General features: G+C 35.3%; 1 protein-coding gene across 2 annotated transcripts; it reads left to right on the forward strand.

The window, feature by feature from the left end:
• The first annotated feature begins 1,967 nt into the window (after window positions 1-1,967).
• Window positions 1,968-26,293, forward strand: LOC131145059 (general transcription and DNA repair factor IIH subunit TFB2). Of its 2 annotated transcripts, none has more exons than XM_058094108.1 (15): window positions 1,968-2,378; window positions 2,790-2,957; window positions 5,633-5,701; window positions 9,631-9,724; window positions 9,907-10,007; window positions 10,135-10,180; window positions 10,264-10,323; window positions 11,580-11,648; window positions 16,470-16,553; window positions 16,657-16,740; window positions 16,995-17,080; window positions 23,108-23,198; window positions 25,276-25,356; window positions 25,588-25,662; window positions 25,776-26,293. In XM_058094108.1, exons 1-15 carry the CDS (start codon window positions 2,266-2,268, stop codon window positions 25,908-25,910), a joined length of 1,356 nt encoding a protein of 451 aa, XP_057950091.1. In that variant the 5' UTR covers window positions 1,968-2,265; the 3' UTR covers window positions 25,911-26,293. The 2 variants fall into 2 exon arrangements, 1 of the variants encoding a protein (XP_057950091.1); XR_009133958.1 differs by having other exon boundaries at window positions 1,993-2,378; window positions 25,571-25,662; window positions 25,776-25,834.
• The last annotated feature ends 334 nt before the right edge of the window (window positions 26,294-26,627 follow it).

Consider the following 26,627-nt stretch of genomic DNA (forward strand, 5'->3'; position numbering starts at 1 on the left):
AAATTTTTAAAGAACTTTTTAAAAAAATTAAGAATTTAAAAGTAAAAAATTGAATTTTTAATTGAAAGATAATTTTATTCCAGTGATGTCCCTGATAGTTTTTAAATATTACAAAATTACCCACTCACCTCTCCCGTCCATATTTTTTTTTCTAACTCATATAAAAAACTTAGAGCCCGTCGTGGTAATGATATTGTTTTATACAAATATTTTATTTGATAAATAATCCAATACCCATTTTAAATCATATCATTCATATATGTTAATTTTTAAAATTTATGTTATTAATTTTAAATTTATTTTTTGATAAATAATTTAACAAAAATACCCATAAACAATAGGTCAAAAATACTCATTTCAAACATTTTAGTCTACTTATAACTTTTTAATACTAATTTTTTCTTTTCAACTGCTCATTTTTCACATATGGGTCAAATAATTTTTGCAGTTATTTGAAAAACCTTTTTCATCAACTCCTTTTAAAAAGTCACAATAAGCCAAACTCGGCATAAGTTTTTTTTAGAAGATTCTCAGTAAGATACATATTGACTATTGACACTTTTTTAAAATATATTTTGGTATAAATTTTACGCTCTATTTGTTACTTGCCAAGACATTTATCGAAACACACCCACACTTAAATAGTGTTGGGAGCATCGATTTTAGATTTTAAATTTGGATTCAGGAGGACTTAGATAAATTTCAATCCAATTTTATACTACATCTTCTCAAAATCCAATATAACTTATAATCCAAAATCTCTCCAAATATAGAGTTAGTGCGTGCTACACGCCTGACAAGTGTATTATTACGACACTTCCAACTCTTGGATAAGGATAGTATGAATCCCACATCTTATTTGCGTCTTACCGCAATGCTTAACAAAATACAACTCTCAAGAAGGCTAATACTTCACATATTTATTATTTTAGTGTAAATCACAATGATGGATGTCTTATTTTAATGATTTAAATGTTAATATAATGTTTAATAATTAATAAAATTTGAACTTTAGGTGAAGAAATATTTACTACCAAATATTTATTTCCTGTCCAAACTTAATAAAGACTTGAGTATTTTTTATTTTTTATTTTGATGAATTGCAATGCATTAGGGATCATTGGTATCACTTTCAAAAAATAAAAATTATGAAAATAAAAATAAGAAAACGAGAACTAAAAATCACAAATAAAAAACTAGAAACCGAAGACCAACTTCCTATTTGGTTAATACAAATAAAAAATTTAAAATATAATTAAAATAACAAAATATAAAAATATTTCAAATTAAAGTTGATATAGTTATTGTGCACAAGTATTATATTTCAAAATTCATTTTAATTTAAAACAAACTTATTGTACATAACAATTAAAAATAATAAAAATAAAATTTGAATGAATTTTATTATTTTTTTTGAAGTTGAATGAATTTTGTTGTTGTAATTATATTTTAAATTTATACGATCATTTTATTTCAATTTTAGTTAAAATTTTCATAAAATATGAATGATTTAATTTGTGAAAATTAATTATAAATATTAAAATATTTCAACAACAGATTACCCAAACATTAAAAATTAACTTTCTTTAGAAAAATAATTAAAAATCGACAACAAAAAAGTTGCATTAAAAATAAATGAGTTTTCATAATTTATTTATTTTTCACTATTCACAAACAAAAATAAAAAAATATATAGGAAATAAAAATAATGTCAAACAATCCATTAGTTTTTAATTCTTTTCAAAAACAATTGAAAGTAAATAACAAAAATAGAAAATATGTTTTTATGATTTATTTTTTCACTGTATGAAAATAACTGCGTGTTTATATAATTTTTTTACTATAAATAAAAAATAAAAAATTCTCTAAAGCGATTCCTACTTTTAAAATTTCCAGAAATAATTAAAAACAATGAAAATAAAAAATTAGCAACTATTTTATAATTTTTTTTAAAAACAGAAAATAAGAAACCAAAGTAATACCAAAGAACTCTGTGCGTGGGGGGAAGAGACGGGGGAGTGAAATTGGAGCACCACACTCGATGAAATATACGAACGCCAAGCTCTCCATAAGCCAAACAAGCATACGACGGAGTAGGGAGGCCCAGCATCGAGACTGTTATCGCAACTGCGCAAGAGATGCAAATGAAATTTCCATCAATCTCTCTTTAATCCCAGAGGTTTCACAGGCCCATCTTCGTCTGATTTTCGTTTCGTTTCGCTCTACGTAAACCTAAAGATCTTCAGATCAAGAAAAGGACTCAGAATGCCGCAGGTGAAGATCATCGCCAAAAATTTCATGGACATGGTGGCCTCTTTGCCTGCCTTCAAGTTGGACAAACTCTACGACAATGCATTCATCTGTGAAGCCATTATCAGGTTTATTTTTTTTTTTTTAATTTTTTTTCTGCCCTCCGTATTCATTACTCAGTGTGTGTGTGTGTGTGTGGTCACTATTGATTCTGTTATTGAATGATAGTTATTGTGTCATATGTGTTGGTTTGATGTGTAAGAAGGACTAAGTGATGCTCATTTATTTCAAAATTTAAGATTGGTTGATGGATTTATGATGGTTTAGAAACTTTCGAAGTATTAATTAATTAAAATTCGTTTTTTTCTACCATGCTCTTGAATGTTCTTTCACGATTCTTTGTACGCTTACTCAAAAGCTGTTTTAAGAAATTGATAAAGATTATGAAGGAAGATAATTTAAAGATTTTAGTGAGTTGGGGCTCAGTACAACACGGCTTTTGACGGGAAATAATACTGGTTATTGTTTTGTTTGTTCAGGTCTTTGCCACCTTTGGCAAAGAAATATGTTTTGCAAATGCTATACATAGATGTTCCAGTATCAGCCAAAACTATGGAAGAGTGGTTACTTGTGGATGGGTTCTCTAAGCATAAAGTTGCCATTGATCGATTAATTCAGCTGAGAGTATTTATTGAAACAGCTGACAGGTATGTTCAAATCATGGGTGTTTACGCGCTTGCACGATGCAGAGTGAATATATGCGAGTGATGGTTGATTCCACTGTTCTTCTGCTCTAATCACTTATCTCTTTTTGCTACTCTTCCATATAAATATTAATAAAGAAAAGTGTTTCTTAAGGATTATGCTAGGATCTGGTCTGTGCAGAGTTCATGAAAAATATGAAATTTTAATGGATACTGAAAGAAAAAATGTCCATGTTTACAATACTTGAATCATACATAAGTACCATACGAACGGAGCGTGGAATTATTATAGTTTCCTTTATTCTTAAAAAGGGAAACTCCATTCTTCCTTATTTTTGTAGCCTTCCAGATTAAAATTAAGGAAAAGCAAATCCCAAATAGTTAGGCTTAAGGCTTATGTGAGTTGGTATTTATCACATATAATAGCTAAGATTAAGGATTTGATTTCACTTAAGTACACATGCATGCATGCTCGCAAACACAAGTTGACACAGAGAACTTTTGATATTTACTTTACTACCTTTTCAAATATGAATTGTGATAGGTGAAACAGAACTTCTTTGAAGCTTCCTCTAGAATGGAAAAACTATTTGTTTATCTTCTACATGGCATTAGGAGGTTTGGGACTAATAATTGTTCATTTGGGTGGAAAAATTTTGGGTCCATCTCTTTTTGGGACTTATTCCTGGTATGATCTATGGATAGCCAACAACATTCAACACGTCAAAACCTCATTTTGTTTTAAATACAAAGACATTTCCATGCACTTGACTCTCACCATTCCCCCCTTTTAATTTTATAACTTCTATTATATTTAAAAAAAATGAGTACTCTATTCAAGAAAGACTAATGGTGTTTTGATGGTTGGAGGGATTCCTCTAGATAATGGGAATGCAAAAGGGAATAGGTCCTAAAGGGAAGGAGGTTTTGAGCCTTGGTAACTTGGTGTCTAAAAACACTTCTTTGGTGGGGAAGTGCTTCTGGCGTTTTCCTTTAACTCTCTTTGGTCTAAGGTTATCCACCGTAAATTTTAACTTCTTCAAAATGGGTGGTATGCTATAATTGGGGTTAATATCACTTTAAGTCCTTGGAAATTCTTGTCCTAGAGTCACCTTGTTTTGCCCTCTTGCTTGGTTTAGTGTTGTTAATGGACCGACTCTGGGTGGATCATTGGATTGGGGAGGCTCCTTTGGTTGTCACTTATCTTCATCTCTTTCGTTTATCCTCTCTTAATGACTCCCATATTTTTGGTTTCTTCCACTTGCAAGAGAGTGGACTTCTTGGGATTTTCATTTTGCAGGGATCCTTAATGAGAGAGATTAACAAGCTTGCCCTTTTGATCTATGTGCTGGGTGTGACAAAAGATTTGGAGTTTGGTTCTTATGGTCCTTTTCCTTGTAATTTTTGTTTTCTCATTTGACTCATGCCCTGCTTCCCTTTTTGCCCCTCACTCCCTCATTTTGGAAAGCCCCTCCAAAATTAAGGCCTTTTTCTGGACAGCGATCTTGGAAAAAATAGATACCAATAACTCGGTTCAGAAATGCAGTTACAAGGCTCGATCACCTGATGTGTGGGCCTTTGCTTCAAGAGTGGAGGCTTGCTCTCCCTTGTTTTTACATTGTAACTTCTCTTGGTCCTTTGGAAAAATTGTTTGGTATTTTTGGAGAGAATAGGGTTTGCCCTTCTTCTGAGGAGGCATTTTGCTCTTTGACTTTTAAAGGGTTTGGAAGGGGTAAGGAGAGAGGGATTGTGGCTGCATTTGATTATGGCCATCCTTGGTGTATTTGATTAGAGAGAAGTGCAAGAATTTTTAAGATCTTGGACACCCCTCTTAATGATTAGAGTGGTATTCCTAGTGTCGTTGTGGATTTCGGCTAATGGCTTCTTTCATCATCTTCTGACTTCCTCTTGCAGATTTACAGTGGGACTCGGTGACCTCGATTGAGTAGAGCTGATTACTGGGTTTTTTATTTGGCTCTTTTCCTTGTGCAGAAATCTTATCCTCCTTATTTTCTTCCTTTTTCAAGTTGAATTATTTTCCTCAGTCTAATAAATTTATTTGTTATGAAAAAAAGTTAGAGAGAGAGAGAGAGTGGTGATATTGATATAGGCACTCGAGCAGCCTAGGAAAAAGTTGAGGGGTCAGTATTCTCCTCAATGAACTCTGATTTGAGCCAACTTAGCCAAGAATCTCTAAAACATCATAGGACCAAGATTGGTATTGTTACCTTTTCACATGTCTCTGTGACCAATCCCATGTGTAGGCTGCCTTTTTGACCTTTCGCAAGTGTGTAAGTATAAGATAATGAACAATCAACTCTTCCCCCCCCCCCCCCCTCTCTAGGATAACAACAGTTAACTCCTAATTGTGCACATTTGAGTTCAATCTAGAATTAATGGTAATTTCACGCATTTGCTTTATATAAGGTAATGGTATTTTCGCGCACTTGCATTATATGAGGTTCATAGTTTTGGAACTTTAGGTAAAGTTAATTGTATATCAGTTATTTGCTTACGTATTTTTAATTATTTTAGCCTCATTGCGCACCATTTCATATGAAATGCCTAAATAAGTTACCATGTTTCAATTGTAGTGTTGTTTCGCATTGTTGGAATGTAACTTAGAATCCAACTCAATATGGTTTTTCTCTTTCTCTACTTCTCTGATTATCTGGCAGGAAAAGGGAAATTACATACCGATTAAATCCAACATTTCAGGTTATCGTCCAGAAACATTTAATATATGGGTAAGTGTATCTTCATTTGCTGCAGTCATATAATTTCAAGTTCTACAAATTAAATGTCAGAAATTAGCTAAGTAATCTATTTTTTCAACCTTCTCCTTGGATCATCATCATATCGTTGGATCATCATCATAAATTATGGTGATGGCCTGATTTGGTGGAATATTGTTTAAATTGTACTTAACCCAAAAATCTATCTTTCTGGTCCATTCACATATATGATATATTTATGATCAAAGTTATGCTGTCATGGCTTAACTTTGTCCTATTGGATTTCTTACCTTGTCATTTCTCTTGGTTAAGCCAGTTTCAAATGCCACATTTATTTGATATATTATATAATTTTTTTTAATTGAAAAAATAGGTTTTACTAAAGAGAACAGAAAGTACAAAGCAGAGCATAAGGTTGCTATAAAAAAAAAAAAAAAACAAACAGAGCATAAGATATCCTCCTTAGAAGAAGAAGAAGACTCAAAACAGCTCTGCCTACCAATCATGCAATCATGCACCTAGTCTGACAAAGAGACTGCTCTGAAACAACCTCGGCTTAGGCCAAATACTTAATCCTATCCAAAACCATAGATCAAGTCATCCTCTTTCCTGTGGAAATACAAGCATTTGCTCCAATCAAATCCCAAAACCTGAAAATGAGATGGCAAAAAATACTCCACTGATTCCACAAACCCAAATTTCTCCAAATGGGACATATAGATTGTTACACACCCTCCATGAAATAGAGAAATGAAGGAACAAGTCAGACACATATTCTGAACTATCAAAACAAAGAAAACACCATCTGGTTTCACATCCCAACCCAGTGGGTCCCACCTAACTGGGCAGAATGGACTATCGGAATAAATACAAATTTTAAGCCTATGATAGATATTGAAAATTGGAGAAGATACTCCTAGAATACTTATCAAGGGATTAGATGATGGAGAATTTTTATTTTAAACAGTCTTGCAGTACAATCCAAAAATTATGAAGGTTCCCAAACAATTTAACCAAAAAAAAAAAAACTAATTAGAGTATCTAAAGAGACAGTTGACCCACCCACTGGTACAAAAAGAGACGGAAAAGTAGCACAGCTCTATCCCTCTACTGGTAACAGGAGTGGGACTGTGGGAGAATAACTATATGCACAACCTACTCTACAAAATTTAAAATGATTGGAAAGAGATGACGCTCAGTGAATGGGTAATAAAGGTAACAAGAGCTACCGTGTGCTTATAAAATATAATTTTTGAAAACTCTGTTGTTCTTTCAGAAAACCAAATATAATCTTGTCATCAGTATTCAGAAATTAGATATCATATGTATCATAATATTTTCATATCCATACACATGATAAAAATTTGAGTACAGAACCTGGCAGGCACACAATTATGGCAGATTAACAAATATAGAATAATAGATAGAATCAGAATCACATGCATGTAGAGAGGGCCATAATCAGAATCATATGTAACAGAATAAATGAGGCGGACAAAGGTCCTTGCACTCCAGGATCGTAGTAGCAGATCAAACAACCAGGTCTATCCTCAAAACATAATATAATCACAAAATAACAATTTTTTGAAAAATAACATTGCTCATGTCAGTTTTTCAAACTAACATTTAAGTACCAATATAATCAATGTTTTAAAATATAACTTTTTAAAAATAAACCTTGAGATGAATTTGCGTAGAATAATTTTTGTATTCTTAGAAATATTTCATAAAAATAACTGCTATTATCTACTCACATAAAGAAAGAATATCAGAGTTACGGGGTACCACCTATCCCAAGGTCACTAGCCAGAAGATTATCTACACCTAATAATCAATAACAATTTGTGTGTTAGGACAATTGTGCATGTGTATGCATGCTATGGATGGATATGCTTATTGATGTAGTAGTAGTTATTGTTGTTATTATTATTATTCAGAAATATTCCCTTAAATCCTTGGTATTTAGAAAACAAATTTTATGCTGTTTATGCAAGGCTTATGCCATAAAATTAATTTTCATGGAGATAAATAAAATATATGTCAAACTATGATATTAAAACATAGAAGATATCTAGATTATAGGAAAAATGTATTTCACATTATTATTACTATTTGTACAGTAAAACTCTTATTTTAACGTCAAGATCAGTTAAATATTATGTGTAAATTAAATTTTTTATTTTAACTTCTCAAGGAAATTGAAACAATAATAATAAATAAATAAAAAGGGCATCCCGGCGCACAAAGTTCCCACGTATGCGGGGTCTAGGGAAGGGGTGGACCACAATGGTCAATACAATAATAAAATTTCATTATATGGTTCTTATTTACCGAGACCCAAATATCACTTCCTACATTACTTTACAATTAATATAAATGGAATAATATATTTGGTTATGTAAGCCATGCTTCAATGGTCATAAATGACTATTCAAACTGAAAATAAAAGTTATTTTATAAAATAAATTTATTTACTTAGATCAATGAATGAAGAAGATTTGTAGGGCTTGATCCAACTTCCCAAAGCACATGATTAGAAGCAAAATAATAAATTCTGATTATATATTTGAAATCAGGGGTGTTGAAAAGTTTAGGAAATAATAAAATTTGATGAGAGGAATGGCTTGTGCAAGAGGCCCAACACACAACAGGAGTGCAGAGAAGGAGAAAGGAAGGACGAAGAAAGAGAAAAGGATAAGGGGGAAAGGTTGTATGCTGATGCATGGTGGGGGATGGAAAAAAGAAGTGTGCTGACACGTGGGGAATTTAAACACGCATTTTTTATTTTTCTTTTTTTTTTAATTATTAATAAAATAACTTTAACCTCATTCGACAATCTAATAAAATAATCAAAACCTTCATAGTAATAAATTGTTTTCTATTATAAATAATGTAATCCAAAAATTACTTTAATAATTTATTATTATCTTTTATTTATTTATATGTTTTGTTAACTATTTATAAATAATTAGTATATTTTCAATATATTTTTATTTTAATTCTGATTATTTTTAATTTATATTTCTAACTTTTATTAATTAACAAATGTTTTAAATTAACTTAATGACTAAATAAACAAGATTATTTTGATGGCATGTGTGGATGCGGGTGTTACATTTGGAGATAAAGTCTTAAAAGGACTCCCTTATCTGCAATAGATGGTTAGTGTCAACTCTATTGAGAAACTAACCAAATAAAATCCTTAATCTTTAAAGTGATTTTAGCCTTCCAGATAGAAAAATGAAGTTGGAAGGATGTGTTTTTACAGATCAAATGATCAGAAAAGACTTACAAGGGCATTCCACTAAAGAATCAAGAATCCACTATCAATAATACCTCATAAGAGAAGGAACACTACCCTCAAACAGACAATAAGTAGATGAGCAGCAACACCTCCCTATCATTAAGAGCCACGAAAATGAAGATCCCAACTCCGAAGAGAATTCATCCCGTTATGAAATTGTGAGTCAATAACAGTCCATGGAAATGAGGAAAAGAGGAGCAAAGCAAAGAAATCTCCACCCAAATTTTTTCCCAAAATCGAATGTAGCAGCTTTTGCCCACAATAAATTTAGCATAAGTAGGGGATATATCTGTGAAATACCCTTGACTATCACAAGAACATCTCAACCCTAATTGAGCATCCCACCCATTACTCTGCAAGCCGAGCTTTTAATAATTTTATGCCAAAGGAAAGGCTCCTCAAAGGAAAAACCCGCAATCTCAGTGCCCATTAAAGCAAAATTCTAAGACACCAAATTTGCAAGAGCCAAAGCCCCCTCCTTTTTGGTCTGTTATATAATAAACCTGAAAAATATGGAGCTGCTGTCAAATTGTTTACTTTATTAATATTCTTACCCTTAAAATGCAGTGTTCTGTTCAAATAGAGTTTGTGAAACATGAGTATATACTGTATATGAGCATCAAATTGAATACTGCAGTGGAGTTTTATCGAGGGAAGCGATGCCTTCTAATATCACAGTGAGGCTCCCAACCTTGGAGGACTTGGAGGTTTATGCCCTTGAACAGTGGGAGGTGCGACCTCTTCTTTGTGTTTCTATATCCTGTTACCATCTCATCTGCAAATTGGTTCAGTGTGGTGTAGTTCCTATTTGTCATGGTAATCCTTTTTATGGAACAATGAAGTAGGTATAATCCTAACGTAGTTCATTGTAAAAAAGCTCCTCTTACTGTGGCTTGCAACTTTGGTAAATCAGTGTTTCTTGCTGCATCTTATAAATTCAACCCAATCTGAAAGAGTGACAAACTTCAGCTCTTCTATGATGAAAGTGTTCCAGCGAGGCCTGTTGAGTCAAAGGTCCTTCTCCCTCTGATCATTATTTCATGTTTAACCTTCTTTGTTATCCCTTTTTTGTTTGTGTACTTGGAGAACAATGATTCAGTATTTATATCTGATGTTTTGTGTGTGTGTGCTATTTTTACAGAGAGAAAGAAGCCCCAAGACTAACTGAGAATGGTTTCCAGTTCTTGGTATGGTATCAGATGAATTATAAGTTCTTTTATTCTCATAATTAGTTTTATTAGAAAACTAGTTGATCAGGTGCAACTCACAGTTGATGGATATAAATGCACAACTTTGGTACATCATCAGGGAATACATCTCAAATTCCGAGGTATGGCCATTTGAGAAATTGGTTTAAATGAAGGAACTTAAAGTTTTTTCTTTATTGCTGGTAAAATTTTATATGTCTTTTGTTGTTCATGTAATCAAGCACCTCAAAATTAAGAACTTTTTTTTTGGGAGTGGGTTGGGGGGGAATCTTTGAGTGAAGAGAAAATCACAATCTTAACATTTTAATTTTTTATAGACAAAAAAATTGTAATAATTACGAATGCTTACCTTTAAATTGTAATATCAACGACCAATTAAGGTTCAAGGATGATATAAATGCCCGTATTGTTTTTCTACTAGAGTGCTAGGTAATGTGCAAAAAGTGTCGCAGTGACTAGCCATTCAGTAGATTGAATATTTCAGTAATGTAACACCCAGCAGATGAGGCTCCTGGGCCATCAAGTGCCTAAGAAAGCCATGACTTATGCATTCTTACCTCCACACTTAGAGAGATTGTTTTTATGATTTGAAACCCTGACCTTCAGATTTGGATGCGACACCCGTATCACTGAGTTGAAGCTTGCCTCCTTAAATATTTTTAGTGGTATAAACCATAAAATATTCACCTAAATTATTGAATATACTTGAAATATAAAATTACAGATGAGGACATTCTGAGAAATATATGACTCAAAATATTAACATGGATGGTACTTCTTGGACAAAAAAGGCTTCTCAACTAGCATAGGATCTGGCCTGAATAAGGATGAAAAGTATATCATATTTGTTTTCTCAATTGACAGTTGTCATGATGATGTCTCAGCCTCCCACGTAATTGAATCTCATGTAACATATGATAATTATAATATGAGATTCGATATCTGTGTTTTTAGTACATTTATTTTTTATAGTATATTTTCTAACCCCTGCATTCTACAGTTCAAAAAACAAATAATTTTTGGAAATAGGATATTATATTAGTTTTATGTGGTATTATTATGAAGAATCATTGATCCTGTTTATCAGCTGTATATTTAAAACATGCCAAAGATTTTTTTCGTCTTTGAAACGCAACCCATATAATCTTTACCTCAGTCCCTTTAAATTGTGAACCTACAGTTGACAGCAGAGGAGCAACTTGTCCGGCTCAGATTAGATTTTGAAATTCAAATCCATAAACCGGCTTTGAAATTTTAGATGAGCTTTGCGTGAATATGCATTAGGTCTGCTGGATGGCTAATTAAAATTATATGAGTTTGCCTTCTCTCAGTACTTATTTTTTTCATCAACCTTGGTTTGTTTTTGATGTTGGCACAGGAGCGAGGAGTGGATGCAGCAGATTTGATTTCATTTCTGTTAGAGCTTAGTTTTCACGTCACAGGCGAGGTATTACCGCATTAGATTGTATCTTATTAAAGTAGAAAATTATTCACTTGTGGGTGAGGTTTTGAAAAGACATTTTTGGAAGCTTACCTCAAGAGAGTTATACTATGCTTCTTGCTTTGAGACTTAAGCAATAATCTTGTTAGATATATGGTTACGAGAAAGGATTTAGTCAAATGTGTGCCATTTTAATTTTTCCTTAACAATTGTATGCTTCTAATTATAAGGCATGTTTCCCATGGAAAGTTTACCCTTTCTCTCTCCCTCTCTCTCTCTCCCCTACGCACGGACTCCCATCTCTTGGATTTATAGATCTTCTTAGTATGTGTTTGGGAGCTTGGAGTTCAAACATTGGATGTGGGTTTTGTGGATTTGAACCAAACACTGTGCAGAATTGTATTGAGTTTGTCCAAAGTGTCCCAAGTCTGTGTCCTGTACAAATAACACCGACTCTCTCTCATTCTCTAGAACCTTCTTCCCTCTCTACATCCTAGAATTTATTATCTCTCCAGAAATTTGTCTCTTCTAGTTCTAGAAATTCCTCCCTCTCTCTGTAGAAAGTTCTCTCTCACTAGAAATCCCTCTCTAGAATTCTCTCTCCCTTTGCCCCTAGAAAATTCAAGGCGTCTTATTATAGGAACTTCATAGAATTTTGTGATTTTCTATGCGAGGAGCTCAAGGCTCCATTGTTGGTGTGGGCAAGAAAGAGTGTGCATGTGTGTGCAAAGTGCCAACAGAAAGTGAGTGGTGGGTGCTGGGCACCAATCCAAGTGTGGGAGTAAGATTTATGTGAGTGTTGGGCACATTGTAATTGTGAGATATTCTTGAGTGTATGTGAGTATTTTGCTACAAGTCCAAGTGTAAGGTGTTGGACACCTATTTTGTTTCCTCAAATCAATGAGTTAATTTATTGCTGTGGTCCGCCACCTCCAATTCTCAACAAGTGGTATTAGAGCCAGTGATCTAGGCATGAGGAAATTCGGCTAGTATGCAGTTAGGGACTATGAAGTCAGCTGGTTTCGGATCAAGCTTAGTTGGTTAAGTGCGGCACATCACCAAGTAATGATGGCAGATATTGCAACCTTGACAAGCAACATAGAGAAGCTAAACCACAATAATTATAAACATTGGAGTATTTGCATGCAGTTTTACCTGCTTGTACAAGACCTATGGAAAATCATTGGTGGTTGTCAAACTACACCACCAATTGATGCTGAAGAATTGAAGAAATGGAAGTGAAGATCCGGCAAAGAATTGTATGTGCTGGTAATAACAGTAGAAGACGAGTTATTACAACGCATCAAGGATGCAAAAACGCCCAAGGATGCATGGGACACCCTAGCAACTCTTTTTGCTAGGAGAAATGATGCAAAGCTCCAATGGTTAGAAAATGAGCTTATGTTTGCCTCGCAGTAGTATATAATGGCAAGTCAATATTTTACAAAATTTAAATCTATTTGTGAAGAAGTTTCAAAGTTAGACCTAGAAAACAAAATTTCAGAGACGAGAATGAGAAGAATTATTATTCACAACCTTGTGCCAGAATATAATAATCTCATCACAGCCACTCATGAATGGACCCAAGAACCAACTGTTACGGAGTTGGAAAATATATTAGCTGACCGAGAGGCTTTGGACAAACAGATGTCTATTGTCTTACTAAAGGATGAGGAGAAGGATCTCTTTAATAAGAGAAGCTTTAGAGGAAAGGATAAAGTGGTTGCGAGAACAGACATTGGAGAAATCAAATCAAGAAGGATGCAAGAAGACTAAAAAAGGTTAGACAAGAGGAGCTCTCAACGAGGGAGGGCTCAACAAAACCACGACAAAGAAGAAAATGAAGATAAGAAATATCGGCAGCAAAACAACCAATGTTATATGTGGGAAGAGAGGACACTTCGCTCGATACTATTGGTACGAACGAGTTGAAGGGAATGCCATGATATCCATCCAAAGTAAAAATGATAGTGAGGATGAATGCAACCGTGAAGCTTCCTTTGCGGTAATGGAGGACAAGTCTAATGAAAGAGCATGCAACTTCTTGCATTATTGACCCAAAGAAAGAATCAACACTTGTTACAATAAGTGATAAACTATTTAATTATGATAGTTATTGGATAGTAGGTTATGGATGTTCCAATCATATGATTGGAGATATAGAGAAATTACAAAGTATGTCTAATATAAAGGAGGACGACTTGTGGTAACCACCAACTCTAAACTACCAACAACTCATATTGGCAATGCAGTGATAGTACCAAGGTCTAGCCCACAATGAGTGCAACTGCAAAATATGTTGTATATTCCTAGAATGAAGAAAAATTTGCTACTTGTGTCGCAGTTCACAGCTTCAGGGAATCATGTAGTGTTCAGCCCAAACGATGTTAAGGTGTCACAAGAGTTCTAACCCGTGGCTGCACCAATCATGATGGGACAAAGGCTGGATTCTATCCACGTTATGTTAGCTCAAGATGCATACGTAGATAAGACAAGAAAGAATGAGACAGTGGACTTATGGCGTGCAATAATTGGGCATGTAAGTTATCACAAGCTCAAAATAATGATGAAATCAATGCTCAAAGGTCTCCCCCAGGTAGATGTTCGAGAAGACATTGTGTGTGCTGGATGCCTAGTATGGAAAAACAAATCTGTTACCATTTGAAGATTCAACATTCAGAGCCAAGAAACCTTTTGAACTGATCCAATACATGATAACCTTCATAGATGACTTCTCCAGGTACGTCTAGGTTGACTTATAAAAGAAAAATCAGAGGCATTAAACAAATTTAAGGAATTCAAAAAGATGGCGGAAACAGAAAAAGGGTAGAAGATACGGTGTCTACACAGTGCACACAGATAATAGGGGAGAGCATACATCAAAAGATTTAATATACCCAGACAATTGGCTTGCCTTGACACACTACAACAAAATGGAGTAGAAGAAAGAAAGAATCAACATCTTGCAGAAATATGTAGAAGCATGCTACATGCCAAGAACATGCTGCCACATTTTTAGGCCGAGTGCATAAAGACTGCAGCGCACATGATTAATAGGTTACCTTACCTCAAGCAAAGTTGGGATTCACTACACCCTACAAAAGTTGTGTAACATCAAACCCATGGTAAGTCATTTTCGAGGATTTGGCTGTGTATGCTATGTATATGTTCCTAATCATTTATGGATGAAGTCCGACAAGAAGGTTATTGAATGCATATTTGTGGGCTATGGCAGTCTAAGGGATGGAGATGTTGTGATCCCACAATCGGTTGTTGTTATGTCTCTAGGAATGTAATATTCAGTGAGACATCATCATGGTTGTCTTCACTAGTAATATTGCTTCTAGATACTAAGGACACTTGAGGAGAAGTTAGAAAACAAGATGCAGGAGCAAACTCAGATTGAGAATGTTCAGCTGAACCAAGAGAGAGTTGAGGAAGTTGAACCCTTGGAAGGTCAAATTAGAGAAGAATCCATAATTAAGTCCTTGGAAAAATCTATTAGTCCATGGCAGACAGGAATTTACCCCAAGGCTAAGAAGATACTTTGAGTCAATTAGATGAGTTGGAAGAGAAGAAGATCCTCTGCTTAAAATTCATAGGTCAACTAGACAACGGAAGGCCAATCCCAAATATGCTAATATATACCAACTGAAGAAGATGGAGTAGCGTGCATTAATACTGAAGACCAAGTTGTAGACCTATTTAATAAAGGACTCAGCGCTGTCAAGTTCAGGAGATACGAATAATAACTTGGTAGGACTTCTAGAATGAGTGAATGATATTAGGAGAGAGTAGCCGTTGAGGGGGAGTATAGAAAGAACACCGACTCTCTCTCATTCTCTAGAGTCTAGAATCTCCTTCCCTCTCTACTTCCTAGAAATTAGTCTCTTTCCAGAAATTTCTCACTTCTTGGAAACTTCACTCTTTCTAGAAATTCCTCTCTCCTTCTCTCAAGAAATTTATCTCTCACACTAGAAATACCTCTCTCTAAAATTCTCTCTTCCTTTGTCTCTAGAAACCTTCTAGAATTTTGTGAGGTGCTATATAAGAGCTCAAGGCTCCATTGTTCGTGCAGGCAAGAAAGAAGTGTGTGTGTGTGTGTGTTTGTGCAAGTGTCAAGAGAAAGTGAGTGGTGCGTGTTGGGCACCAACCCAAGTGTGGGTGTAAGATTTGTGTGAGTGTTGGGCAGATTGTAAATTTGTAATTGTGAGATATACTTGAGTATGTGTGAGTATTTTGTTGTTTAAAGTCCAAATGTAAGGCGCTGGGCACCTATTTTGTTTACTCAAATCAGTAAGACTTAATTTCTCGTTGTGCTCTGTCACCTCCAATTCCCAACATATTCAAGGCTTGAAATCCTTACTCCCAAACACTGATGGATAAGACAGGATTTTGGCCGTCTGAACCTGAAGGACAAAAGTTACACTGGACGTTGTATGAGTAGATGACAAGAGGCCAACATGAATGACCTAATTTGAGGTGTTCTATTCAGCTGAGGAATGGTTTTTGAATCAAGTTGGTTTAAGTTTTTCTTTTCTTTCTTGCTTTTGGGTTTCCTTTGACGACTTCTTGTCCTCTTCCTGCTTTATCTTTCTTCTTGCCTCTTGCAAAACTGCATGCATGGGAAGGCTGTGTACTATAGATCCACCGTGGTCTGCCCTTTTCCCAGTCCCTGCATACACAGGATCTTCGTGCACTGGGCTGCCCTATTTCTTTTCTCCCCACATCCTTATATTGTTTCAAGTGTCATTTGGATATTGATGAAATAGTTTCCAAATTTTTTTATCATTTCTTACGTCACTTGTGGGCTTGTGTCTTCTACAGGCATATAATGTGAACACATTGACTGAGGTTCAGAGAAACACAATCAAGGACCTTGCAGATTTAGGATTGGTCAAACTTCAGCAGGTGGATACTGCCTTCTTTTGTTATTGTATTTAATTAGCTTCACCATCACATAATAAATTAATTATTTCTTTTCTACAATCTTCATTTATTTGTCTTTGTCCAGGGTAGAAAAGAGACTTGGTTTATTCCTACTAAATTAGTTACTAATCTTTCAATGAGCTTAACAGATTCTTCATCCCGGAAACAGGTATTTTCTTGGCACCATTAATTATATTCAAATTATGCAAAAAAATGCTTTAATTTGCCGTAATTTAAACAAAAATCAATCATGCTTGGTTTGTGCTAATGACCCAAGGCCCCTTTCATCACTGTTTTGCAAATACACTGCCCTAGTTATTTATCTATCTTTTCACCATTTTTTGTGTTTGTTTCTTCCATGAAACAAAGAATTCTACAGCTTCAATTGTGAAATTTTCTAATTATATCATTTTCTCCTCTCAGGGATTTGTAGTTATCGAAACAAATTTTAGGATGTATGCTTATTCGTCATCTAAATTGCACTGTGAGATTTTACGCCTTTTCTCAAGGTATGTTTGCATATCACAATGTAGAATTTTACGATGTTGCAGCATACAAAGTGTTCTATCATTAGGAAATTAATGATTTATGACTTTATGGAATCACCTCTCTAAAGTCTGTGTGTGCATGCATGCATCTGCTTTTTTTTGGACTCTATTATAATTTATGCCCATAGTTCATGGAAAATCAAATAAGGAGCCATGTATGCACAAGGGCAGGATGAGAATGATATGAAAAAGGGAATTAGAAAAGGAAATCAGTGCCCTTGATGTATCATTTGGTATTGATTTAGTGTAGTTCTATCATATTCTGCCACAAAGGGAGATAGATATGCAAGACTGGTTGCCAAAAGAGAAAATGAAAGAAGAATAAAAGAAATCAAAGAGAAAATAAAATACAGAGAAAATTAAAGAGAAAAGGGAAAGCTAAGGGAAAACGCAAAAAACTCAATTAGGCTTTTCAAATCCTTAACAATGCAAATTTCTGAAATGTTACAAGATGGAACCTTTGTATAGGTGTTCTTTCTCAAACCTAAACGAGGAAATAGAATTAGGAAACAATATCAAATCCTCAAAAACTAAAAATTATAGCATAACATCCAACAAGAAAATCCTAAATTATTCCAATGGCGCCATGCATATATTGAACACAAATATCCCATCAAGGGTGATTCCCATAATTTTCCCAAGGGTGGGTAAAACTTGCTCTGGTGAGGGAAGATGGATGTACTGACCATGTATTTAGATCAAGTTTATGCAAATCATCCTTGGTAAGGCATGCAGAGTTAGAAATCTGGCAATCGATCCAATTCATGAGGTCTCATCTTTAACCACCATCTTGTATACACAGGATGCTCTTCTCTACTCTTAAGATGCAGAAGAAAGGAGCTGGAGTTGGATCTAATAGAGTTGCTGCTTCATGAGGAGAGATGTTTGCATGTGCAATGGGAGGCTCTAATGTGCTTTAGTCAAGTGTTGGCTAGTAGTGTACTCAGTTTTTTTCGGTTCGGTTTTACTCAAAACCAAACACTGAACTGAAACATATCGATTCTTGTAATTGAAAACCGTTACCAAACCGTAAATCGATGGTTCGGTTTAAAAAAACCGAGTCTTCGTTCCAGTTTTGGGTTTTTGACTGAACTGTACCTCACCCCAATAATACTACTACTCAAGGCCCACTTTAAATTGTTGAATGGGCCTTTATTAAAAAGAGCCAAGCAAGAAGTTAATCATGTGAAGAATTGGGGAGAATAGGCCTGCTTTTATAAGTGGAGAAGACTCCCCAAATGTACATGCGAACCGATGTGGGACAGAATCGACGAGAGGGCCGCAGGCGAGGTCCTCCTCCATGCCGGGATTATGAATGAGGATCTTGACGACATCGTGCGCTTGCGTGGAAGGCCCAGGCGTAGGAGTCCCTGCTGTCGCTGCTGTAGAGGGTCTGGATGGGGAGGATGCCAGAGTCGGGGCGACGGAGATGTTGACGCGCTCCTCCTGGGTGCAGGTGTGGGTGGCGCTGAAGGTGACCGCATAGTACATCCCCTCTTCACCCTCACCTGCTGCTTAATGGAGGCCTTGTTCTACAGTCAGACAGTGAACACCCCATCTGGCACCACCAGCAGCATGCCCCCCTGGATCAAGCCATTTTCAAAAGAAGCTCCACTCAATTCTGTGCTCTGTTTTCAAGTTCTTCCATGGTGCTTACCAAGATGAAGGAGATCCTTGTCCCACATCGTTAATACATGGGACAAAAGTCCTCACCCTTATGTGTAAAATCTTACCATCTCCTTAGTTAAATATGTGTGTATATTATCATAAATTATAATTTAATGAATAATTGAGGATTGTAAAATTAATAATATTTAAGAGTTATAAATTGGGCAGAATTTTTTAGATAAATATGTAATTTGGTTTTTTTGGTTCGGTTTTCCTATATAACCAAAACCAAACTGAAACCAAAATCAGAAATTGGATTTTTAAAATTGGAAAACCGAGACTGAACACTGAAACTGAAAAACCGTACCGGAATGTTAAACGGTTCGGTTTCAGTCTGGTTTTTGGTTTTTCGGTAATTCTTGTACACCCCTAGTGTTGGCTCTAAGGTGTCAAGCCCTCAACACTGAAAATAGGACCAATGCTTATATGATATGGTAGTTTCAACACGGAAGCATTAGGGTGAAGACAATATATCATGCGAAAAGGACCAGATGTGCAGGCGTGCAATTTCTTAAATAAATGCTTGGGGCAACCCTTACGATGTATGTGTACAATCACATGGCATGCTCATTAAATTTTATGTGCATAGCCATCTTTTATTGTGCTGGATGTATATCAGTACTCGCTGAAGAATGACGTGAAGTCACAAATGTGCTCAGCAGAACACCCTACAAAAATAAATGGAAGGGCATTGAGTGCAACTTCAAATTTCAAAAAGAGCCCGTTCTTGAAGACATTGTATGAGAATGCTGTGGTGGGCAACAAGAAGTCCCAAGCTCTAGGTTTATCTCCACCATTCGCGTCATACTTTCCATAGGTCTTCTAGAAATAGGTAATGAACTTCACATCCCATTTGTGCCACAGGACGGACACTTCATACCATGTGAAGGGCTGTGCAACACTAGTTGTAACATACAAGATTAACCAACAAGCATGAAGTAAACACGAGTTATATGGTGAATGGCAAAGGAACACAATGCATCTTTGTAGGTAATGTGTTTGTTTACTAAGGGGCAAGAAGGCTAAACTCATTTACAATATCTAGTGAGTTTTACAATGATTGATAAACATTCACCATCTCCTTAAGAACTTTTTATTCAATTCCTACACTAGAACAAGGACACATCATCATGTGTGAGGAGTCAATACTCTTTTTTACTAGGTTGCTGCTCAACTTTAAGGATAAACCGTACACTACAACTTGCATGATGGTTGCCCACCAAATACAAGTTGTCATAGGCAAACATAAGGCCTCAAAAAAGCTTGGCTCGTGACACTATCGGATGCTATTGGAGTCCCATATTTTTCTTTCCTTTTCTTAATTTTTTCCAAGTTCCAAACAAGTCTAAGTAGAAACATGGCATAATAGGTAAAAAGAGTAAGTAGATTATTACTTGTAGTTTTGAAACTTGTCTTATTTTTGTTTTAAATATTAGAACTTTTTTCTTAAAAAAATTATTTATTTCTTTTAGTTTGTTGAGACACATGGGCAAAATCAAAATGGCTAACCCATGGAGTCTAAAAATCTCATGGAAAAAGAGCTTAGTTACACATGAAGCATTTGCTATGTGTCACGGTCCCATATTGGATGTGTATTAAGGAGATCTTGGCTTTATAAGGATGGTTTGGACTCCAACTATATGAGGCGCCTTTTATAGGACAAATCCATGAGGCCAGTGGGCCAAAGCGGACAATACCTCACCGGAGTTGGGTCCAAGACCATTACATTTGGTATCAAAGCTACCCTGGGGTTACTATGATGTAGGTGGATCCTACACAAGGGTGTAAGCCACTCTGATGAGGGCATCAAAGATCGGATAGGAGAGCCTGTCACGGTCCCACATTGGATGTGTGCTAGGGAGATCTTGAGCTTAAAAGGATGGTTTGGACTCCAACTATGTGAAGCATATTTTATAGGACAAATCCGTGAGGCCAATGAGCCAAAGCAGACAATACCTCATCGGAGTTGGGTCCAAGATCGTTACACTATGCAATGAAATGCGCCATTTTATAATACATATAAACTACGATGAGAATAGAATCATGACCCCTGTCAATCTTCAGCACCTCAAATGATATATATACAAAGATCCTTCTAAGGTGTCTTGGGAGTCGAAGTGGAGTATATAAGACAAATGTTTTGCTTCTTAGCCTTGGGTCCTTGGCTAATTGGTAGGAGCATCATGCATGATTGGGACACAACATGAGCATAATCTTATTTTTATGGAAGGCCTGAACATCATCTTAGTTTTATGGAAGGCCTGAAGAATTTGCTTACCACTACAAGAGTGGTCTTTATCCCTACCAAAATGGTTAATGTGTCCTCCAACATGCATCTCCCAAACCTAGAAGTCCCTAAAGGAGGTGTGAGTAATGGAGTCTAATCACAAAATCATCATACTTGTGATGGTTATAGTTAAGAGTATTGTGCAAATTAGAAGGCCTAATTACAATGATAGATCTCTCCCTTTATTTATAATATATACCAAGTACATAACCATGGTATATCCTTCCTCATGCACTAATTCACGCTTGCTAATTCAACAATAATACGCCACAGTAATACTAAATAACTAAACTAACCAATAACACTCCCCCTTAACCTGGAGCATAGATATCATATGCTCCTAGCTTGTTACAAATAGATTTAATACGAGCACCCTCAAGGCTTTAGTGAATAAATCAACAAGTTGGAATTAGACTTCACATGAGTGATTGTAATGAGCTCTACACAAGTTTCTCTTGAACAAAATGACAATCAACTTCAATGTGTTTCACCCGTTCATGGAAGACTGGGTTGGAGGCAATGGGGAGTGATATTGCTTAACAGTTGACTAACTTCCAAAATAGATGGAATGGGGTTATAAGAGCTCCTAGATGTGACAGGAACAAACTCAGTATGTAAACCACCTCCTAATGTCGAAGGAAACAGACCTAGGTTGACTAGCTACTCTAGCTTCTGAGGTGACACTCTTCCACACTGAAGTTGTATGCTATCTCTCCAACTCCAAAGCCTTAAAATGATAGACCTACTCTGAGGACACAAGAAAGTGCAATGAAAATCCTGTCTCTTAAATTCATTCCTCAGCTCAAACTTGGACACAATCTGCGTTGGCATTCTTCTATCATTCCGAGAACGGCAGTGATGGTGTGGTGTAGCTTTGCCGATGACATAGTCCAGTGCTGTAGCTACAGTTTTCCCCGCTTTCTGCTGTTTCCTGCTACTTCATGTTATTTGCCATGGTGGCTTTTTTTTTTCCCTGGCTGCTTACTCTTGTTTTCTGCCACTTCTACTTTGTTCTGGTGGCTAACAGCAGCTGTTTTCTTTTCCCTGTTACCTAGCGTTCCTCTTCTTTGTTCTTGCAGTAGCTTTCTCTGTCTCTTTCTCTCTTTCATGTGGGACATGATTGTAGTGGAAATGCTTGGATAGATAGTTGTGCAGGGTTAGAACAGAATGATGAAGTCTGGGGTTTGGTTGTGGCTGGTATGACTGGGATAGGGTGTTAAGGTTGCACCTGGCAGATGCCAAAGATGGCTGTCAATGATGGCAGGGTGGGTGGATCAGATGAGGCACTGGTTGATGCAGGGCTGGTTGGCAAAAGAAATAACACAGGAAAAATAAATGAAATTAAAGAGAAAATAAGACGGATCAAGTAGATATAAACAGAAAATTAAAAGGTAAAGGCAAAAACTTGATTAGGGTTTTCAAATTCTCAATATTGCAAGCTGTAAGACTCTGAAACATTATAGGATGGGGGCTTTTACACTGACTTCTCTTCTAAAAACTAAACAAGGAAGCAAAATAAGGTGACAATATTAAATCCATACAAACTGAAAATTACCAGATAAAAACTGATGAACAAATTCCCAAATTCACCTATACCTATGTAAAACCCAAAAATCCTTGTGATTGCATCAGAATACGGTGACAAGATGGGGGTAAACATCATATAGGATTAACGATGGAGACATTCTAAGATACCTCTTTTCCATGTTTTTGTATTGCAACTTTGATCCAGAATCACTTATCCTGCTAAAAAATATTATTTGCGGTATTCAGATCCTAGGAAAAAATGGTGAAACTATCTTGTCTGCCTGGTATAGATAATTATTTTTCCTAAAGAAAAATTAGGAGATCTTTTCTATATTGGTTCACTTTCTTTTTGCTCTGTTCATTTTTGTTGCTCTAGAGGAGTGAAATGAGCTTTGCATATTTTGGTATCTGCCCTACAATCTTTGCCTTATAGCTGCAGATGCGAACTTTTCTTATATATGTTTCTGCATTCCCACAAATTTGTGCTGAAAGTTTGAAACTTGCAGGATAGAGTATCAACTCCCTAACCTTATAGTTGGGGCAGTAACGAAAGAAAGCTTGTACAATGCTTTTGAAAATGGCATTACATCAGAACAAGTGAGTACCCTTGAGGACCTTGACTTTGCATTCATGTGCTCTCTTCTTTATTGTTCTTTTACAAAGTGAAATAGTGTATTCCAATGCAGTCAAGCTTCATGCTTGTGCCATCTTTGTATAATGTTTTGAAACACTTGGATTTTAGACTTTACCTTGTTCACACTGAACTACTCACTGTGCCATTTTATCTTATCTGATGAATGCAAAGATTGTGTCACACACAAACACACACTATGAGCAGTTTGTGGCATTCGTCTTGAGGCATGGTCATGGAAGCCCTTATTCCTTGGGAACCAATGGTAGGAGGCTCTAAATGGGCTAGTTCCTGGGCTAAGTGCCCTACCTTAGGGTCTTGTCATGGGGGCTGCAAGTTTACTCCCTTAGATGGTGTTTGGTTCGCAGAATAAAAAATATTTCCATGGAATGACATTCTTGGGAATCTTATTCCTGGGAATGAGATGTTTGTCTCATGGGATATTTTTGTTTGGTTCACATCTTAAGATTCCCAAGAACGTACACAGGATGCAAATGTAAGAGTTTGGTTCAACATAGGAATCTTAGCAGGCTTTCCACTCATCTTAAACTGGACATTTTTATGGGCAATATATTTCAGCATAGAATTTACTAAACATAAATACCAAATTAAATTCATGTCCTAAAATTTTCAATCATCATAAGTGAAAAAATTCAACGCTTAGTAATAATATTATTATAACATAATATAATATTACTTTCATGTTTATTGGTTTCTGCATTTGTTATTTAATAAGCTATTATTTGAAATATAAAATAGGGTGTAATAATACTACATTATGGGAGCATTAGTGACCAACTTGCCAAAATAGTGGGGGCAATTTAGTCCCAAAAATAGGATTCCATGGAATGGGATTTCCCATGTTTTATGAGAATCTTTTCTTCAGTGGAAATGTAAGGGTTGGTTTGGTATATTTGTTATTTCTATTTTTTGTTTTCAATTTTGCATAGTGAAGAAAAATATTATAAAAATGCATTTGTTTATTTTGTTAGTTTTTTGTTTCTATTGTTGGTTTACAGTTGTTTGTGAAAAAATTGAAAACCAAATTTTTTGTTTTTCTATCATTTTGACAATTTTTTGCCAAAAAATTTTAATATCCATAAATAATTTTTTAAATTAAATCATTCTTTTTGTGTACACTTTAATTAAAATTAAAAAATAAAGTGACCATACATATTTGAATAAAAACCAATTACAAAATACTTTTACTATTTTCGATTTTCATATATTCGATTGTTATTGTAAAATAGATTTTGAAAATAAAATAAGTAAGTAAAATAAGTATAATAATTTCAATATAGTATTTTAAATTTGTACTATTTTGCATGTTTATCATTTTAATCATATTTTTAAAAAATATTATATGATTTATAGACGGAAATGAGCATTTTTTAATGAAAATTTTAATTTGTTTTAATTTTACAAATATTAACCAAGCAGATTGCTAGTTTTTGGTTTTTAGTTTTTATTTTTGATTTTTAGTTTTCGTTTTGATTCTTGTTTTCATAATTTTTGCTAGTGTACCAAACAATCCCTAAGATTCTCGACATGTTAGGACTCCAATCCCAAAATAAATGTGGAATGGTATGCCTAGGAATGTTGAAGGATGCCACGAACCCCAATGCCAAGACATTTGAGCTATAGCTTGGCCTAGTCCTGCCAATGGCAAAGTGGTAATGAGCCAAAGTCATGAGATCATATATCACCTCATATTCAATCTGCCACTGCCATTTGGGATTCAAACTCATGACGTACTATCCTCCAATTCACGTGATACGTGCAAAATATCATACATTAATTGGTATAATTTAGCTGAATTATGATTTTGTGTTGTACAAAATCCCAAAAGATGGTCAAATTGATTTAGTTGTCTTTGGATTTTTAGTATAAAAACATACTTACAGAATCTCTCTTTTCTTTCTGTTGCCCTGGTATTCTACCAGGCACGTTTGGGGAGCATGTGTTCTGGTTCCTGTTTTGGAATAATTTCTGAACTCCACAAATCATTTTGCTTCTTTTAACTAATAGTGCTTATATTTGCAGATAATTTCTTTTCTTCAGCAAAATGCACATCCTCGTGTTATGGAACGAATTCCATCTGTACCTGAAAATGTCACTGATCAGGTTTCCCTTTTTCTTGATTTTTTTAGTTGTGATACTCTCTTGCTTGTCTTTGGGTTTCAAGTGAATTTAAGCTGGCTCTCTGCCCATCCAAAGCAAGCTTTGGTGTGCTCATCAGACAGCCAGTTTTGACATCGTGTCTTTATTTTTAAAAGTAATTTGAGGAAGACAGAATTGAAATCCTCCTATTCCTTTTTTTTTTTTTAATTCCTGACAGGCACTCTCCTGTAACAGATTAGGCTTTGGGAATCAGATCTGAACAGAGTTGAGATGATGCCTTCATATCTTTATGACGAATTTCCTTCTAGGGTAACAATTTAGGATTGTACTTGAGAATGCTCTTTTCTCTGATGTCTTCATATTTTCGTTATAGTATTGAAAGCCTGTTTTCCTTTTTCCCTGGGCACTTGTTTCACGTGCAGGAGGTCTTTGAGACTGCTTGTGAATTTGCTCGAGAAGGCGGTGGCTTGCTATGGGAGGATACAAAGAAGATGCGCCTGGTAGTAAAAGCAGACATGCACATGCAAATGCGAGAATATCTCCGTCGTCAGAAATAGAAGCCCTATGTTTCTAATTTTCTCATCAAATGTACAACTACAAATCAGCAAGAAGGATTGAAGCCGCATATGATGGAAGAGCAACCATCTTCTGCTTTATCTCACAAATTCCTTCGGTAGAGCCGTCTGCTCTTCCAGTGAGGCATCAACCGAGGTCAAAATCTTAAAATCATGTTGAAAAATTATCTCAGAAGACAGAAGGGCGTGTAGGTGCTGTATTACCGTTGTACAATTGAAATGTGTATTTAAATTTCAATGAGCACAAAGATAAAAGGAAAGTCAAATCTATCCACGGCTTGTAATGCATGCAGGTTGAGAATATTCAAATGTTAATCCATAGTTATATTGCTCTATTATGATATCAAGGCTGCATTTTCTTTCAATTTGATGCGTGTATCATCATTTCAATGATCTTTGGCTCATATCCACTTTTAGACCAGAGTAGTCTCTTCCAAAAATGAAACTGCAGGGTAGAACTGCAACAGCAAAGTCCTCAATAATACCTTTGCATGTGTTATAAAATTTATTAGCAGAGAAGAGTTTATGTAACTAACGGGACTTGAGGTTTAATTCTTTGTTGCATATTTTATAAAACTTAGCATTAAACTTATCACGATAAGATGCTTTATCATTAGGAAAAAAAAAAAAAATCAAGCCCTTATTTTCATATTTGTCTTATTTATTTTGCACGCAACATACCAAGATGAGAGCACCACT

This window comes from Malania oleifera, chromosome 12 (genome assembly GCF_029873635.1).
Source record: "Malania oleifera isolate guangnan ecotype guangnan chromosome 12, ASM2987363v1, whole genome shotgun sequence".
NCBI classification, from domain to species: domain Eukaryota; kingdom Viridiplantae; phylum Streptophyta; class Magnoliopsida; order Santalales; family Ximeniaceae; genus Malania; species Malania oleifera.

What these genes read in the sequence shown, in the direction of transcription:
- LOC131145059 (XM_058094108.1), top strand. Translation starts at nt 2,266, where the DNA reads ATGCCGCAGGTGAAGATCATCGCCAAAAATTTCATGGACATGGTGGCC. An exon ending in CGAGGCCTGTTGAGTCAAAG is followed by an intron (nt 10,008 to 10,134) that starts GTCCTTCTCCCT and finishes CTATTTTTACAG; the next exon opens with AGAGAAAGAAGCCCCAAGAC. An exon ending in GATTGGTCAAACTTCAGCAG is followed by an intron (nt 16,554 to 16,656) that starts GTGGATACTGCC and finishes GTCTTTGTCCAG; the next exon opens with GGTAGAAAAGAGACTTGGTT.